Source organism: Stenella coeruleoalba (assembly GCF_951394435.1).
Source record: "Stenella coeruleoalba genome assembly, chromosome: 1".
In the NCBI taxonomy this organism is placed as follows: Eukaryota; Metazoa; Chordata; class Mammalia; order Artiodactyla; family Delphinidae; genus Stenella; species Stenella coeruleoalba.
Window position 1 is genome coordinate 17,599,814 of NC_137169.1, and position 16,752 is coordinate 17,616,565.

At 53.3% G+C, this 16,752-nt stretch overlaps 1 protein-coding gene across 3 annotated transcripts in view; it reads left to right on the forward strand.

Moving 5' to 3' along the window:
- The window catches only part of EPHB2 (EPH receptor B2), a 186,096-nt gene that overhangs the window by 138,640 nt on the left and 30,704 nt on the right, over positions 1-16,752 (forward strand). For all 3 annotated transcript variants that reach the window (XM_079918653.1, XM_079918654.1, XM_079918655.1), the window contains exons 4-5: positions 5,304-5,459; positions 6,608-6,943. In XM_079918653.1, coding sequence (XP_079774779.1) covers positions 5,304-5,459; positions 6,608-6,943 — 492 coding nt within the window. The remainder of the gene's footprint in view (positions 1-5,303; positions 5,460-6,607; positions 6,944-16,752) is intronic.

Consider the following 16,752-nt stretch of genomic DNA (forward strand, 5'->3'; position numbering starts at 1 on the left):
TGATTCTCACAAAACCCTATAAGGGGTATATTCGTTCACTCAGCAAATGTATATTGAGCACCTGCTATGTTCCCACTACTCTGCCAGGAGCTAGGGAACCAATGAGAACCAGACAAACCCGGTTCTTCTTTTCCTCTCCAGGTACTTCCAGTGCAGGGTGAAGACAGATGGCACACAAGACAGACGTAATTGTTTTCTAATACAATTACAAATTGTGATGAGGCTCAATGAAGGAAACAGAGACTAAGACTGAGGGGAGTGGCAGGAAGGGTCAGGAAGACCCCAGAGCCGCCCTTGCAGGGCTAGGTGTGTGCATTCATTCTAAGTATGCAGGGAGCCCCTGGTGAGTTTGAGCTCTGATTCATTCTCAGTCAGATCACTCCAACCACTGCGGAGGATTGGCGGGGAGGCAGAGGTGGAGCAGGCTACCCATTCAGAGGCTCTCACTGCATCTACACCACGCAGGTATCATCAGCGACCTTTCCGGAGGAGGAGACTGAGTCTCAGAGAGGGCGGGAGACCTGTCTGAGCCCACACACCTGTCAGAGGTGCAGCCACCCAAGTCTGTGACTGCAGCTCTCATTGTTTTCTTACCACTTCTGTACAGGAGACCCAGGTGTTGGCAGGACGGGGTGCCTTCCCAGCTGAGAAGCTAGGAGCAGCGTGACCCCTGGGCCCCTGGGCAACGTGGACGGGGGAGCTGCCCCGGACCCCTCTTTGTGGGAGAAGAGGTGGCTGATGGGAGCTGAGGCCCTGGCACACCCTAGTCACTCAGTACACCTGGGATCAGAATCTGCCTCTGCTGGTAAAGAGCCATGTGTCTGCTCGTCTCTGGACCTCAGTTGCCTCAAATGTCAAACAAGGTAGCTGAGCTGGATACTCCCAGCTCTCACTACCCCCATCCATCACTCACTAGGTACCTGACCTCGTATTCACAGTTTACAGTCCAGCCAGATAATTACAGATTTGTAAGTAATTAAAGTGGGAAGCTCAACCCTTTGTGGGGGCTGAGGGAAGACTTCCTGGAAGGGGGTGTACCTTCACTGTCTTAAAGGGGTGCACGCGTTTGCCTGATGACAAAGGGAGGGCATTCCAGGTAGTCGGGGCAGGAGAGACACAGGCCGGAGGTGTGTGTGTGAGCCTGGGTGGCACCATATGTGGTTGACTGTGGAGCATCAGGCAAAAGGCTTGGGGTGGTGGGCACTGAGAGGGGGCAGGTGCCAGCCTTGGGGTCCTGAGTACCCGGAGGAATTTAGGGAGCTCTTGTGGATTTTTCTTAAGTAGCAGTTTTATTGTGGTATAACTCACATACCATACAATTCACCTATTTAAATTGTACAATTAAGTGATTTTTAGTGTTTTCACAGAATTGTGTAACCATCACCACAGTCAACTTTAGAACATTTTCATCACCTCAGAAAGAAACCCCGTACCCATTAGCAGTCAGTCCCCATTCCCTGCTCTCCCCAGCCCCTGGCAACCACTAATCTACTTTCTGTCTCTATAGATGTGCCTAGTCTCGACATTTTCATGTAAATGGAAGCGTACACTATGTGGCCTTAGTGTCTGGCTTTTTTCATGAAGCACAGAGTGTTTTCAAGGTTCATCCGTGTTGTAGCATGTATCAGTACTCCATTCCTTTTTATGACCGAATAGTATTCCATTGTATACCATTGTGGATTTTTAAATGACACAGAAAGGTTTGTGCTTTAGAAAGCCGGCCCTGGAGCGTGGGCAGGAGGAGGCCAGATGGCCGTGAGAGGCTGAGGAGTGGGTGGGAGGAGCTTTCTGGATGCCCACGGGGGTGGGAGGGCCGCAAAGAAGAGCCAGGACTGGGCCCTGCTGAGGAGGAAAGACCTGGTAATTGATGGGCTGCAGGGGGTAAGGGGAAGGACGAGGCACCCAGGGTTCCTGGTGACCGGGTGGAAAGCGACACCACTTCTCAAGACAGAAGAGCGGGTTTTATGAAGCACAAAGATACAAAAGATACAGAAAGCGTAGAATGCCCGGTGGGAGGGCCGACTGGTGGCCGGGCAGTACACCTAGTGGAAAGAGGCAGCCTGGGGAGTCAAAGAGGGGCCAAGACATGGCGATGGGAGAGGACAGTCGGGAAGGTGGTCCAGCTGGAGGGGCTGGAACAGCGTGGAGGGGAGAGTGGGCAGCCACCCACCAGCCAGGCCCGCGGAACCGCCAGCAGATGGAAGAGGCGTGCTAAGCTGGGCAGGCTCTCGCCTGAGAGGGAGCCAGGAGGATCCCAGTCTTGGGACCAAAAGCTTCTGGCATCTATCAGGATAGTCCTAGACCCTCACAGGATTCCTGTGTCCCCATTCTACAGCAGAAGAAACTGAGGCTCAGAGAGGTCAACCGCTCAACTAGAGCCAGGGCTGCAGCCTGTGTGTCTTAACTAGACAGTGCCGAGATGGTGGGCTGCCCCTTCGTCCAGCCAGCAGGGAGAGGTGGGTGCCTAAGAGAGAGGGCAGGCAGGAGGACTCCGGGGTTCCAGGGCCAGCACGGCAGAGTGCAGAGAGCCCTGGACAGGCGCCCGGAGCAGAAGCTGCCAGTCCCTGCCCGGCACTCATGGACTGTTGGCCCAATGCAAGTCTCCTAAAGGCAGAAGAGTGTGGTGGTTAGGGAAGTGGCCTCTGCAGTCCGACCACCCGGGATCAAATCCCAGCTCTGCCACCGTAAGCCCACATCCTCGGAAAGTTGCTTCACCTCTATGCTTTCTTTCCCCCATCAGAAAATGAGGGTGACAACGTTACCTCTGTCATAGGGCTGGGTGAGGCATCGATGAGTTACTGTGGGTTAAGTCCTTAGAACGGTGCCAGCATTTAATAAGTACTCAATAAATGTTGTCCAGTCCATATTTACACTCTGAGCCCTGGTTTCTGTACGATGGATGCCCGAGGCACTCACTGCCATCCTCCTCTTTGGTGTCACCATAGCCTGGTTGGTTGCATCAAAGTACTGTCTTTTCCTTGTCCGGCGGCTCCTTAAGGACTGGGCTGAAGCCGAGATCTTCTCTGAGATCCTGGCAGGGCCTGGTCAGGGTGGCATCAGCCAGGGCTGCAGGGTTAGGAAGGGTGCCACCTTCTGGAAACTCCCTCCAAAAAGCAGGCAAAGTAGGGCCCCAGGGGGGTGGGGGATTCTGTTTTCTAGCACCCTAGGGGGAACTGTCCTTGGCTTATTTACTGGGACTTCCCTGAGATTGTAACTGCAACCCCTGCCTGACCCTGGGCCAGGCCCTGTTCATCACATACAATCCTCATGGCTACTCTATGGGGTAGATGCTCTCTTACCGATGAGAAAACTGTAGCTCAGAGAGGTTGAACTACCTTTCTGAGGTCACCCAGCAGACTGGTACGTGAACCAGATACAGTTGAATAATGCCAGGAATTGTTTAGGCAGTTTTGCCTGAATAACCAATGTAATCCTCATAACAACGCTAGGAGGTAGGTACTATTGTCCCCATTTTACAGATGAGGGAACAACTTAAGTGACTTGCTCAAGGCCAGATGGCAGGGACAGATTGCTAGGATGGGATTTGCTAGGCAGCTTGCACACTAACCACCGTTCCTCACTGCCTTTCTACTTATGTGATCGCCAAAGCCCAAGCTCCTTCCACCTCAGCAGGCGGCTTCAGGAAGTATTTATGGAGCGCCTGCTCAGTGCCAGGTCTATGCTAGGCACAGGGAAAGGAGCTGTGGTTCAGACAAGGCTCCGATCCTGGGGGAGCCGAGGGCATGGCCAAGAGATCCCCTTGATGAATAATTATGGCAGGGAGGTCAAGTACCCTGAACGCAAGTCATGTAAGACCGAGGAGGGCAGCATCTCTGAGGCTGGAGCTGGTTGAGGAGTTGGGAGGAGGGTGAGTTGCTAAGACTTGGACTTGCAAGATAAGCTTGAAGACTGGGCCTGGAAAAATGATTTCGGGAAATCTGTGTGAGCCATTTACATGAGGAAACTAACACTCAGAGAGGTGGAGTTTCTTGCCAAAGGTCACACAGCACATGAACATGGAATGCAATCCAGGTGAGAGCCCCCGGCCTGTGGACAATTCAGCCACATTTCATCCCAAGGAGGAACTTGTCCATTGGAAAGCTCTTCCCTCTCCACCTCTCACTTACCCCTTGCTTGATCCCCCACCTGAGGCACCACAACAGAGCTGCGATTATGAACCCTAGTAAGCAGAAGAAGGCCAAGAAAGGGGCAGGGCCTACACCCCAGGCCTCCTGATTCCTAACCCAGGGTCAGGAGGAAGGGAAGGGTGGATTTGCACATAGGCCCACACAGGAGTGGTCACCCTAAGCCCTGAGCTTTAGAGCCTGAATCCAAATCCTGAGCATCCCCCCAGAGCAGGGAAGAAGGCCAAAGCCCATGGGAGAGCCCAGATTGCTGAATGCCCACCAAGTGTAAATACTGCCCTCCCCAGGCTGTCCCTGGTACTGCAAGCCCTCTTTATCTCAGTAAATTGATCAAACACCTGCTCTAATGAACAGCTCCTATTCCCTGGGCACCTGCACCTTGCAAGACCTCATGCCATGTGCCTTACACACTTATGCCAAGTGCTCACAATAGACTGCAGAAATGGGTCTTAACATCATAGTTTTCCTAATAAAAAACCAAGTCTCAGAATGGTTAAGCCACTTGTCTGGGCCACACAACTAGAAAAAGGCCAAAGCAGCAGACCCAGGTCTGTGTGCTTCCAAAGCCAGCGTCCTTTCCTGCTCTACCACGTCACCTCTCTACATGCCCCGTGCTGTGCTAGGGCTTTTTTTTACTGTAATCATCACAATCATCTGGAACCCAGGAATCTAGTTACAAGAATCAGAGCCCAGCCAGCCATTAGTAAGCAAGACTGGGCCATGAGCACTGCCCTAGACCTCTGCAGAGCCTTCAGACTAAGTCAGAGCCCAGCCAGCCATTAGTAAACAAGACTGGGCCATGAGCACTGCCCTAGACCTCTGCAGAGCCTTCAGACTAAGTCAGGATTGGTCCTAGAAGCTGTAGCACAGCCAACCTGGAGTAGACAAAGGATGATTGCTAGGGGCACCAGCTGAACCCATAGATAGCTTCAGAGACAAGCAACCAGGTAGCCTGAAACCTTCTGGGCGCAGCTAGGACTGCCATGTTGGGGCCTGGAGACCCCCAAGAGCTTCAGGAGATGGGGCTCCCCATCAGTGACACCGTGTGGCTGCTGTGTGATCCTGTGTGGCCACTCCGTGATGCTGCACCGTCCTTCCAGGCCTGTGGCCTGAGTCCTTATATGGTTTCCCCAGTGACTCTCCTTGTCTTCTCTCCAGGTTGCCCGTCTGGAACCTTCAAGGCCAACCAAGGGGATGAGGCCTGTACCCACTGTCCCATCAACAGCCGGACCACTTCAGAAGGGGCCACCAACTGCGTCTGCCGCAATGGCTACTACAGAGCAGACCTGGACCCCCTGGACATGCCCTGCACAAGTACGTCCAGGGCCCCAGAAGGGCGACGCCTGACCGAGTCCCGAGTCCCTGCTGCAAAGCTCAGAGCGAGGGTTGGGTGGCTCTCCGGCTATAGTTTCCTAAGTGAGGAGCAGCCAGTTACTTGGTGGGAGGGGAAATGGAAAACTGGCTGGAAAGGACCATCCTGGGGTAGTCATGCTGCCAACATGCAGACACCACAGAGCTGGCATCTGGCTCCTTATCCCCTTCTGCTAAGTCACGTGGAGTATGAAGTCAAGGTCTTGATTCACAAAGGGACAGAGAATGGGAAGTTGGCAGAAGAAGAACCAACACAGGTGGTGTCTGTGGTAGAAAAGGCTTCCTAGTGTTCTTTCCTGGCAGCAGCTGCCTGAATCACAAGCCAAGATTCTCCAAGAACAGGGTGACTATGAGGGCAATGTCACAACCCTGTATCAGACAGGAATGGCAGTCAGCTGCAAGTAGCAGAGAGCTGACCCCAGTGGCTTAAACCATAAGGATTTATTCTCTCACATAATAGAAACCCAAAGATAGGCAGCCCTGGGGGTAGTGTGGTAAATCCATGAACTTCCCTGAGACCCAGCACTTTCTTCTGCTCCTCCATCCATAGCATGTGGTTTCTACCCTTCAGGTCACATCATAGTCCAACATTGCTGCTGAAGCTCCAGCCATCACACACATTCTCAGCAGCAGAAAGAATGAAAGGGACAAAAGGACATGCTGCAGCTGTCTCTTTTCTTAAAAAAAAAAAAGTCCTAACCAGCAATTTCTGTATATCAGTGGCCAGCACTTAATCACAAGAGGCTGGGAAGTATAGTCTTTAGCTGGAGGTAGTTGCCACCCTGAATAAAATTGGGTTATAAGGAAAAGGGGGAAATAGATATTGAGTGGATATAATCCCCAACACAAAAAGACTATCCCTAGCGAGGAACACCAAGGAGGGTGGAGTCCAGGGAGAAAGGTTTAAGCAGATGTGTGTACCAGGATGCGAGTTATATTCTAGAAGCCTGTCTGTTGAGTGGAGAGGAGAAAGGATTTGGAGGAAACCTTTTGGGAGGCCTAAGCTGGAGCCAGGGCAGTGGGCACAGAGGGATCTCTTGGGGAACGTACCCCCAGAGCCCCCACTGACCGACACCTCTCCACCTCCCCAGCCATCCCCTCCGCACCCCAGGCCGTGATCTCCAGTGTCAATGAGACCTCACTTATGCTAGAGTGGAGCCCGCCCCGGGACTCAGGTGGCCGTGAGGATCTTGTCTACAACATCATCTGCAAGAGCTGTGGCTCGGGCCGGGGCGCCTGCACCCGCTGTGGGGACAACGTACAGTACGCACCCCGCCAGCTGGGCCTGACCGAGCCTCGCATTTACATCAGTGACCTGCTGGCCCACACCCAGTACACCTTTGAGATCCAGGCCGTGAATGGCGTCACCGACCAGAGCCCCTTCTCACCGCAGTTCGCCTCTGTGAACATCACCACCAACCAGGCAGGTAAGCACTTCAAATGCAAGCGCCCGGGGCAGCTCCGTGCCATGCTGAGCCAGATGGGTATCCTGCCAGCCCTTGTTAAAGACTCCTTCACATCTGTGGAGTGGTTTCCTCTTTTCCAAGGCTGTCCGTGTGATCCAGCCACCTGGGAGAGTGAGTGTTGCCTCTCTACTGTAGTGGCATATATAATAATTGCAGCGTTTGTTGAGCATGTGTTATTGAAGGTGAGAGTAAAGCTGCTGTAACAAAAGGGCCCACTGTTCGGTGGCTGAAAGAACACAGAAGTGCATTTCTCTCTCATGTAAGAGTCCAGGGGTGAGCAGTCCAGGTAAGCAGGGTAGCTCTGATCCACTTGGAGATTCAGGGACCCGGGTTCCTTCCGTTTTGTCTCACCAGCCTCCATCCTCCTTGTCTGCTTGGTTGAAGCTGAGTTGCAGTTTTGTCTGCGCTCTAGCCTGCAGGATGGGGAGAGACGGAAGACCCAGGGCAGCAATATGTTTTAAACAAGGTAGGCAGAAGTGGCACCCGTCGCTCCTGGGCGTGGTCCACTGGAAAAAATGTGGTCACGGGACCTCACCGAGCCACAGAGGAGGTTGGGAGATGTAATCTCTCCCAGCCTAGCTCAAACCTCCATCACAGCAGAAGGTGGGGAGACAGACTTCAGTGGACACCTAGCAGTTTCCACACGTGCTTTCTCTGAACCTTCAGTCCCCTCCAGTCTAACTCCACCAGAACTCCTCTCCCCAGGCTCATCTGTAATAATCCTTTCTGTGACCCCATGTAGCACCCCCATCATCTGCCCCTCTTTCCTTTACAACAAAAAAAGTTGCCAAACAATGCCGTCTCACTACCTCCCCCCATCCCCTCTTCACTCCACCGTACTCAGGCTTCCGGCCCTACCTCTCCACCAAAGCCACTATCCTCAGGGTCACCTGGGACCTCCAGATGGCCAGGTCCAGGAGGCGCTTTCCAGCCTCATCCCCACCCAAGGGCCATGTGAGATTTTCAAGAACCTTCTGGTTCCTGTGGTTCCTGCAGAAGACTCTGTGGTTGGCATTGTGAGTGTGCCCCCCAGTTCCTCACTCAGCAACCTTTGCCAAGCCCCTGCTGTGAAGCGTGGTCTGGACCCCATCTAAGTAGAGCCAAGGGAGGTCAGGCTCCAGGACGGAAAGTGAATGGGCTGCCCAGCTTACCTTTCTGATGCCGGGTGGGGCCCACACAGTAAGCACTCAGGGCATCCAGAGATGGAGGTCCAGGAAGGCTTCCTGGAGGGGGCAGGATTTGACCTGCAGTTTGAAAGACTAACAGAATTTTGAAGGGAATGATAGAAATAAATGGAATTTGAGAAGGAGGAAGGGCACGCCTAAGGACCCGGAGGGGGATGGGGAGCCAGCTCTGCCTGGTTGAGGAGTGCTTTCACACGTGACCTCACTGCCACCCCCCGGCCTCCTGGAGTAGGAGGAACCTGTGTCCTCGTTTCACAGACGACGCTCAGAGAAGTTGAGTCACTAAGCTAGGCAGGGTGCAAGGCAGGCATTGACTAGGTCTAACAGACTCCAGTCCTCAGCACAGTCCACAGTGCATCCAGGGAACCATGACTGTGGGTCTGAGGAGCGTGCGTGTGTGAGTGTGCATATTTGTGAGAATGTGTGGTGTGTCATCGGCTATGTCCGAGTGACCATGTGTTTGTGATTGCACGTGACTGGCCATGTGGCTTCTCACATATACGTGCATTTGTGAGCATGGGTGTGTCTGAATCTGAGGGGCTTGAGTTTGTATATCTGAAGGTGGCTCAGCCCGTCCGTGTGTTTGTGTGTGGGAAGGAGTGTGGTTTTGTTTGTCAGCGTTCGTGGTGCTGCTGGGCCAAGATGGTGCGGTTACGGGCATGTGCTGCAGCACTTGCAGGCCCGTGGGTACATTTAAGCCGCCCTCAGGTTGGGGTTGGGATGGCACTGACTCAAGGAGGGCAATCTGAGAGAACTCTCCAAAGCCAGCAGCTGTTGGCAAACACACCTGGCTGTGAGTCTCTCCAGCTTGACAAAGCTCTGAGGGAGGGAAGCCAGGCTCCCAGTGGGGGTGGAGGCGAGGGAACTCTCTTCACCTGAGAGGAGCTAGAATTCCCCAGAGCCCCTGGAGTTCTTTCCCTAGCTGTGGAGGCCTCCCCTGCATCCATTTGGGAGCCCTGAGTGTCAAACTGCCTACTTAACCAGCTCAGCTTATTAGCAGCAAAGGCTTCTGGGATGGACCCCTCCTGTCTGGAGCTGGAAGTTCCCAGAGAATAGAGAGATGGGGCAGAGTGGAAGTGAGGGCTCCCAGAGAGGAGGGTGCAGGGGGAGCCCTCAGGATTAAAAGGCAGAAGCAGCAAGGAACAAGCCCCGGGTTAGGAACAGGGGACCTGAGTTTGAATCCCAGTTTTGTCATTCATTTGCTATGTGACTTTAGTGTATTGGTCAGTTACTGCTGCAATGATGCTGCATAACAAAACCACCCCCAAACCCAGTATTTTACAATAATAATTATTTTCTCACTCACTAGTCTCTGGGTCAGCTAGGGTTTAGCTAATCGGCACCAAGTCCTCTGAAGTGGGCAGAGCTCCAGAATGTGGGCTGGATTCAGTCTGTTCCATATGTCTGCTCATTCTCCTTGGACTAGCAGCCCCCCAGGCTCATTTCTCTTGTGGTGAATGTTGTGAACACAAGTGGCCGAGCCAAGCCAGGCCACATAAACCCATGCCATTGCCTGTGGCACAGTCATCCACAGTGAACGCACCCTGCAGGGCTCTTTGGCAGAGAGTGTGGGTACGTGATCCTGTTACAATAGAGGCAGAGCTGAGATCACCCATCCAACCTATCACACTTGAGAAAAATCAGTTCCTCCCTCTGGGCCTCAATTTCCCCACCAAATTGTGCATCAGAACTGTGAGAGCTTTTTCAGAACACAGGTCCCCTGCCCCCACCCCAGACCTGCTGAATCAGAACCCCAGGAATAAGACCTGGGAATCAGCATTTTAAACAAGTGGCTCAAGTGTTTCTTAGCATCAGACAAATTTGGGAAAGTCAGGTCTAAGTGAGTCCAAGCCCCTGTAAGCCCTCAAAGCCCTGAGGCTTTCTGGGTCATAACCACCCTTTCCCCCTCCTCTTTGTTCCAAGCCCCTTAACAAGCCCCCCTCTCTCATAGATGCCCAGAGCCCAGGTGGGGGCTGTGCAGCCACACACACCCTCACCGCACTATCCCCCTTTGCCAGAGGAGGAAACAGAGGCCCAGAGAAGCGGAGTCATTTATGCGAAGTTCTGCTACTAAGTGGGCTCAACTAGGATTTAAACCCAGGACCATGAAACTCCAAGTCTACACTGTAGAACAGACAGTTCCTGCCATTGAGATTTATGCCCTGGTTGGGAAGATAAGACATGGACAGAGTTTACATATTAGATGGCATAAATGAGGACCCAAGGAGGGGTCTGGGAGGTGAGGGAGATCACAGGCAGGAGAAATCATTTCCTCCTGGGAAATGGGAGAAAGGCATGCCATGGAAGACTTCCTGAAGAGGAAGCATTTGAGCTTAGCTCTGAAGAATAGAGAAGCTTCTAATAAGCAGAGATGGAATCGTGCGGAGAAGAAGGTATCCTAGGAGAGGGAAGTACAAAAGGCAGACTGGAGGGAGAGTTCTCCTTTCTCTTCCTCCAAGGCACCAAGCTTCTCTGCCACAGGGTTTTTGCAAATGCTGTTCCCACTGCTTGGAATGCTTTGCCCCTTTCCCCCTTCCTTTTTTTTTTTTTTTTTTTTTTTGCGGTACATGGGCCTCTCACTGTTGTGGCCTCTCCCGTTGCGGAGCACAGGCTCCGGACGCGCAGGCCCAGCGGCCATGGCTCACGGGCCCAGCCGCTCCGCGGCATGTGGGATCCTCCTGCACCGGGGCGTGAACCCGCGTCCCCTGCATCGGCAGGTGGACTCTCAACCACTGCGCCACCAGGGAAACCCTCCCCCTTCCTTTTGACCTAGCTCATCTTCATTGACCTTCCTGACCTGGTCACATGCCCCCAGCACCATGGCCCTCAAGTTCCCGTGGCTGAGATTTTAGCTTCACGTCTTTGATCATTTCATTCCTGTCTCCCCACCACCACCATGCATTGGTTCACAGTGAGTCTCCTTTCCCTCCCTGTGGTTCTCCTGGAGCCTAGACAGGGGCACACCACAATGTACACTTGGTGAGCAGTTGCCCAGGGGTCCAGAGAAGCATGGAGTGAGGTGGGGTGTGGAGAAGTACGATGAGGCTGGAAAACAAGACTGGGGACTTGATTTCCAGACAAATGTATTCAGTGCTTGGTTTTAACTGGACCCTAAAATTCAATATATAAATATCTAGCTCATGCCCTTATAAGGAGAAAGTATTTCTTTTGGGCAAGTGACTGGGCCTTGTTCGCTATCCCTTGGCATTCACCAGGGCCAGAGCTGTCGTCTGACTTCATAAAGCCGTCACGCTGCCTTCGAACTATACTCTGCCACTCCAGAATGCCTTTCCGTCCGTGTTCACGAGTCCTCTCAGGGCTCCCCAGAGACAGGAGGCCAGGCTGGGCTGCGTATCCCCGCTTGGAGGATAAGGAAACAGGATTGGGAGAGGTCAAGCACATGCCCGGGCTCACTCAGCTGGGAAGGGGCAGACGCAGGGTTCAGTCTGGCTGTGCAGAGTCCACGGTCCCCGACACAAACAAACAAGACAACATAGAGGTGGACGGGAGGGGGAGGGCGAGCCTCGGCAGCATCAGAGGGTCCGAGGAGAGCCTCTCTGAGAAGGTGGCGTGTGAGCTGAGATCTGAATGACAAGGCGGAGGCAGCCATGCAGACCTAGGCACAGGCAGCATTCCAGCCACGTGGGGCTTGTGCTAGGGGCTGGCCCCAGTACTCCGGGCCTCCCTCCAGGACTGCAGCGGACACACTCTCACCCCAAGCAAGCCCTGAAGAGCTGCACCTCTGCCTGGTCCCAGGGGTGGAGGGAAGGGTCTGGGCTTTGGAATCAGGCAAACAAACCTGGCTTTGAATCAAGCCTAGCTGCTCCCCGGCACTTAGCCCCAGACAAGTCACTTAGCCTGCGTCCGATCACATCTTCCTTATGGGCATTACCACCCCCTCTTTGCGGGTCGCTGTGAGGCTTTGAGCTCATGTTCTCAAGGTACCTCACAGGCTGCCTGGGATGGCAGGCACTCAAAAAGCAGAGATCATTCTGTATTCACTCGAATCATACAATAGCACACATTTGGCAAGTGGTTTACTATTTTTGCCAGATACCAAGTCCTGAACGATGAATCTCCCCAACCTCAGTGGGTTCTGTTATTCTCCTATCTTACAGGTAAGGAAAGCAAGGTGTTAAGAGTTAAATGACTTGCCCACCAGGCAAGTCACTGGCAGAGCCTGAATAATTACATCACTGCATACTCAGGGCCCAGCGTTGGCTGGAGCCAAGCCTCCTGCACAGGTAGGGCAAGCTGTGTACCTAGACCTGCCACACCACAGCCTGGCTGAGCAAGTGCAGCCTTTGGGGCCACCCATACTGACTGACCAGTTAGGAAGATCCCCTGTCATCATGTCCTAGGGGGTCGTGTGGGAGAAAAAGGCATCAGTGCTGAACTTGACAAACTCCGCCCTCATCCAGCGCGCCCCTTTCCAAGCTATGTGACCAGGCTGTCTAGGGAACCTTACTTCTCTGAGCCTCAGAGGCCTCGCCTTCAAAATGGGCATGTTTCCACCATCCCAGCTTTGCAAGATGGTTGCCAAGTTAGTCATAATGTGGACAAAGCACCGGGCACAATAGATGGCAGCTAGACTTAGAAATGAAATCAGAAGGTATGTTAGTTTCCTGTTGCTACTACAACAAAATGCCACAAACTTAGCAACTTACAATGACACGAAGTTCTTACCTTACAGTTCCGTGGGTCGCAAGTCTAGTCTGCATCTCATCAGGCTAAAATCAAGTGTCAGCAGGGCTGTGTTCCCTGCTGGTGGCTCTAAGGGATGACCTGTTTCCTCGCTCACTGGGGTGTTTGCAGAATTCAACTCCACGTGTTTTTAGGATTGAGGTCTCCGATTCCTTGCCAGCTGTCAGCTGGGAGGTCCCCTAGCTTCCAGGGGCGTTTCTCCGGTCCTTGCACGAGGCCCCCCTGCATCTCAGAAGCAACAACAGGGCGTCGAGTCCCCCCTCAAGCTCCCGCTCTCTCGTCTGACTCTCATCTGGGAAGGATTCTCCTCTTTTAAGATCTCAAGTGATTAGAGCGGGTCTACCTGGATAATCCGGGATAATCTCCCATCTCAAGGGCCATAACCTTAATCACATCTGCAAAGTCTCTTTTGCCATGTAAGATAACGTATTCACAGATTCCGGGATTAGGTCGTGACATCTTTGGGGGCCGTTATTCTGCCTATCACATGCACACGTAAGTCAGAGTACATCAGCATTCATCCAGTGCAAACACCTCCTTTTATAGAGAGCAAAACTGAGGCCCAGAGAGGTTCCTGAGTGGCTGCCCAAGATCGTACAGCAGGCCCTTGGCGGAGCTGGTCTCTAACACCCTCGCCAGGTGTCAGAGTCTCTGTCCGTGACACCACTCCACATGGCTTTCTCATGGAAAAATTTTCGACTTTCCAAAGCCCTTTCTGCCAGCCATGTTCTCCTCTGATCCTTTTGCCCTCCTGTGGAGCGGGCACACAGCGGCTGGTCTCTAGAACTGGCATGATCATGTACTCACCTACTTCTCTCCCTGGGGGTGGAGAGGATCAGAGAGAGATAGGACAAGAGGGCCCCCAGTGAGGCCCATGCCTGGGGAAAGGAAGAGAGAGGGGGAGGGCGCGTCCCTCCCTGGGCTGAAGGCTCTAAATGCCTCGTCCTCTTTCATCCTCCCAAGCGTTCTGCAGGGGAGGCACTGCCCGCCCAGACTATCATCTAAGGTTGGTTCAGCTTGCCTGTAACAGGAGGAAGAATAACAGATAGCCGCTGCCACAGTAATGCTGTTTAGCAATCAACCGCAAAAGCAATGGCGTAAAAGCAAGAAGCACTTATCTAGCTCGTGAGTCTCCTGGTTGGATGGGTCTTGGCGGGGAGCATTCATATGTTTGCGCTCCAGCTACTCTGGGTTCCTCAGCAGCTCTTCCCTTTGGATTTCGTCAGGGATCTATTGCATGTTTGGGGTTGAGTGCGGTGGGCTGGTCAGGAATGGCCCTGGTGGGGACAACTGGGGCAACAGCTCCGCTCCATGTATCTCATCCTCCAGCAGGTCGGCCTGGGCGTGTTCTCGTGGCCATGGCGGGGCACCTAGACGGCTGGCAGATACATGCGAGGGCTTTTTCAAGCCTCTGCTTATATCGTATTTGCTTATATTCTATTGGCCGGAGCACGTCACACGGCCAAGCCCAGAGCCAGGGTCAGAGGCTGATTACACAAATTACAGGGCAAAGGATATAGAGACAGAGAGGCAAGTAATACAACCAGTCTACCATAGTCGCTTAGACCAAATGGAGATTTATTTTTCTTACATGTGAAGGATGTCAGAAGACAGGAATTAGGGCGACTCCATGGACTCAGTAGGGATCCACGCCCCGAGGGGGAACGAGGCACCCAGAGGGAAGGCTGCTTCCCCAGGTCTCAGCTGGTGAAGAGATTGGAAGCTCCCCCAGGGCTCGCTGGGGGCAGCAGGGCCCCTGACCACCTGCTCCCGCTGCAGAGCAGGCCCTGCCTGGCCAGCCTCCCCTAACCTCTGGACCACAAGCCTCTTTTGTGCTTGCTCCCTGGGGCTCCATCTCCTGGCAGGGGTCACGGGGCGCCACTGATCCCATCCCCCTGCCGGTGTGCCCGGCTGGTAATTGAAAATACCAGAATTCCCTAAAGACCAACTTACAGGGAAACCTGACACCTCAGGGTGGGCGGCGGGCAGCAGGAGGGATGGGAGAACATCCACCTGTTCCCTTTTCTCCGCCGTTAATCCCCCTGGATTCCAGGAGAAAGGCCAGCCCTCCTTGGCCCTCGCTGGCCCGCCTTGATCATCTTCCCAGCAAATGCCTCCTCCTTGCCACACCCAGGGTTACGGGGCTTATGGGATCAGAGCCTGGGTTAGCTGCCCGTAACCCAAGCCTGCCAGCTAAGCCCGCCGAGCCCAGACCCCCATGGCTGTGGGGGACCTGCCTCCACCAACAGCTGAGCGCCCAGAGCCAGGGCGGCGGGTGGGTGGTGGGTGAGGGGAGTCAGCCAGAGCCGGACCAAGTTAGCTTTGCAGCAGCCCTCTGAGGCCCACTGGTTTCAAGACCTCTGTGGTCAGCCTGCGTCGGCCGCAGACAATGGAGGGGAGAGGAGATGCTGGACTTTGGTGGGCCTGGGTTCAAATCCCAGCTCCACTGCTTGGTAACTTTGGGCAAGTTACCTCATACTTCAGTGCCTCCGTTTCCTCACCTATAAAATGAATATAACAGTAATAACAGCCTCTCAGGGTTGCTGTGAATGTTAAATGAGTTAATTGACGTAAAGCATTTGGAAAAGTGCCTGGTGTAGAGCGAACAAGGAATTGTTAGGTGTTAGCTGTGGGGCCTTCTCTTTTTTGTTTTTTAAGGCATCATGGGGCATCCAGAGGTTGTCCAGATGACAGGCTTGCGTTTTAGTTAAGGAACAGGTTGCCACCCCTACCGCAGTCCTTCTGTGGCTCCCCAGTGCCTTTGCGACAAAGCAGCTCCTCGGCCTGGAGGTCTGGCCCCCACCTGCCTTGGCAGCCCCATCCCTGTGCCTCTCCTGAAACTACTTGTACCACTGCGTCAAGACTCTGAGTCCGTGGGCCCCGGAGGAATACTCTAGCCTGGGCAGATGAGAGGGGCAGTCTCGGGCAGAAGCTGGGCTGGGAGAAGCAGCATGGTGGGTGGAAAATATACTAGACCAGGACTCAGCTGATCTAGGCTCTAGTCCCAGGCCCACCTCTACCTGCTGTGTGACCTTGGACAAGTTACTTCCCTTCTCTGGCCCTGAATCCACTACTCCTCAAAATAGGGGCCACAGGCCAGCAGCATCAGTATCACCTGGGAGATTGTTAGAACTACAAATTCTCAGACCCCATCCCAGACCAGCTGAACCAGAATCTCTGGGGGCGGGAGGAGGGGCCCAGTAATACGAGTTTTAACAAGGTCTCCTGGTTATCTCCTTACTTCCACTCAAGTCGGAAAAGTCCAGTAATCTATAGGGACACATGCTACCACTTTCACCTCCATTATTGGGAGGTGAAATTGCAGGGAGAGATGTGGAAGGAGCAGCTTCACCCCTGCTTGGGACTGGATCACCTTGGCCGAGTTCCAAAACGGAGGCTTGGGCCCAGGAGCTCCACACCAAGTCCAAGTCTCATGGTTTCTCCACTGCCTAGTATGGTGCCCAGCCTGGAGCAGGCACTCATTGGGCTGAAACAAATATGCCTTCTCCATTAGACTGTGCCCCCTGGAAGGCAGAGACCCTGCAAGGTTCCTCTCTTGAGCCCCAGCACCCAGCATCGTGCCAACATCACAGTGACTCTGAATTGAGATTTTTTCCCAGCTTTCTTGAGATATTGTTGACATAGATCATATGCAAGTTTAAGGAGTACACTGTGAGGTTTCGATACACATGTATATTGCAAAATGATTGCCTTAGTGAGGTTAGTTAACACCTCTATCCCTTCACATAATTACCTGTGTGTGTGTGTGTGTGTGTTGATAATATTTAAGATCTACTCTCTTAACTTTCCAGTATATAATACAGTATTGTAAATTATAGTCACCCTGCTATAAATAGGTCCCCAGAACTTATTCACCTTATA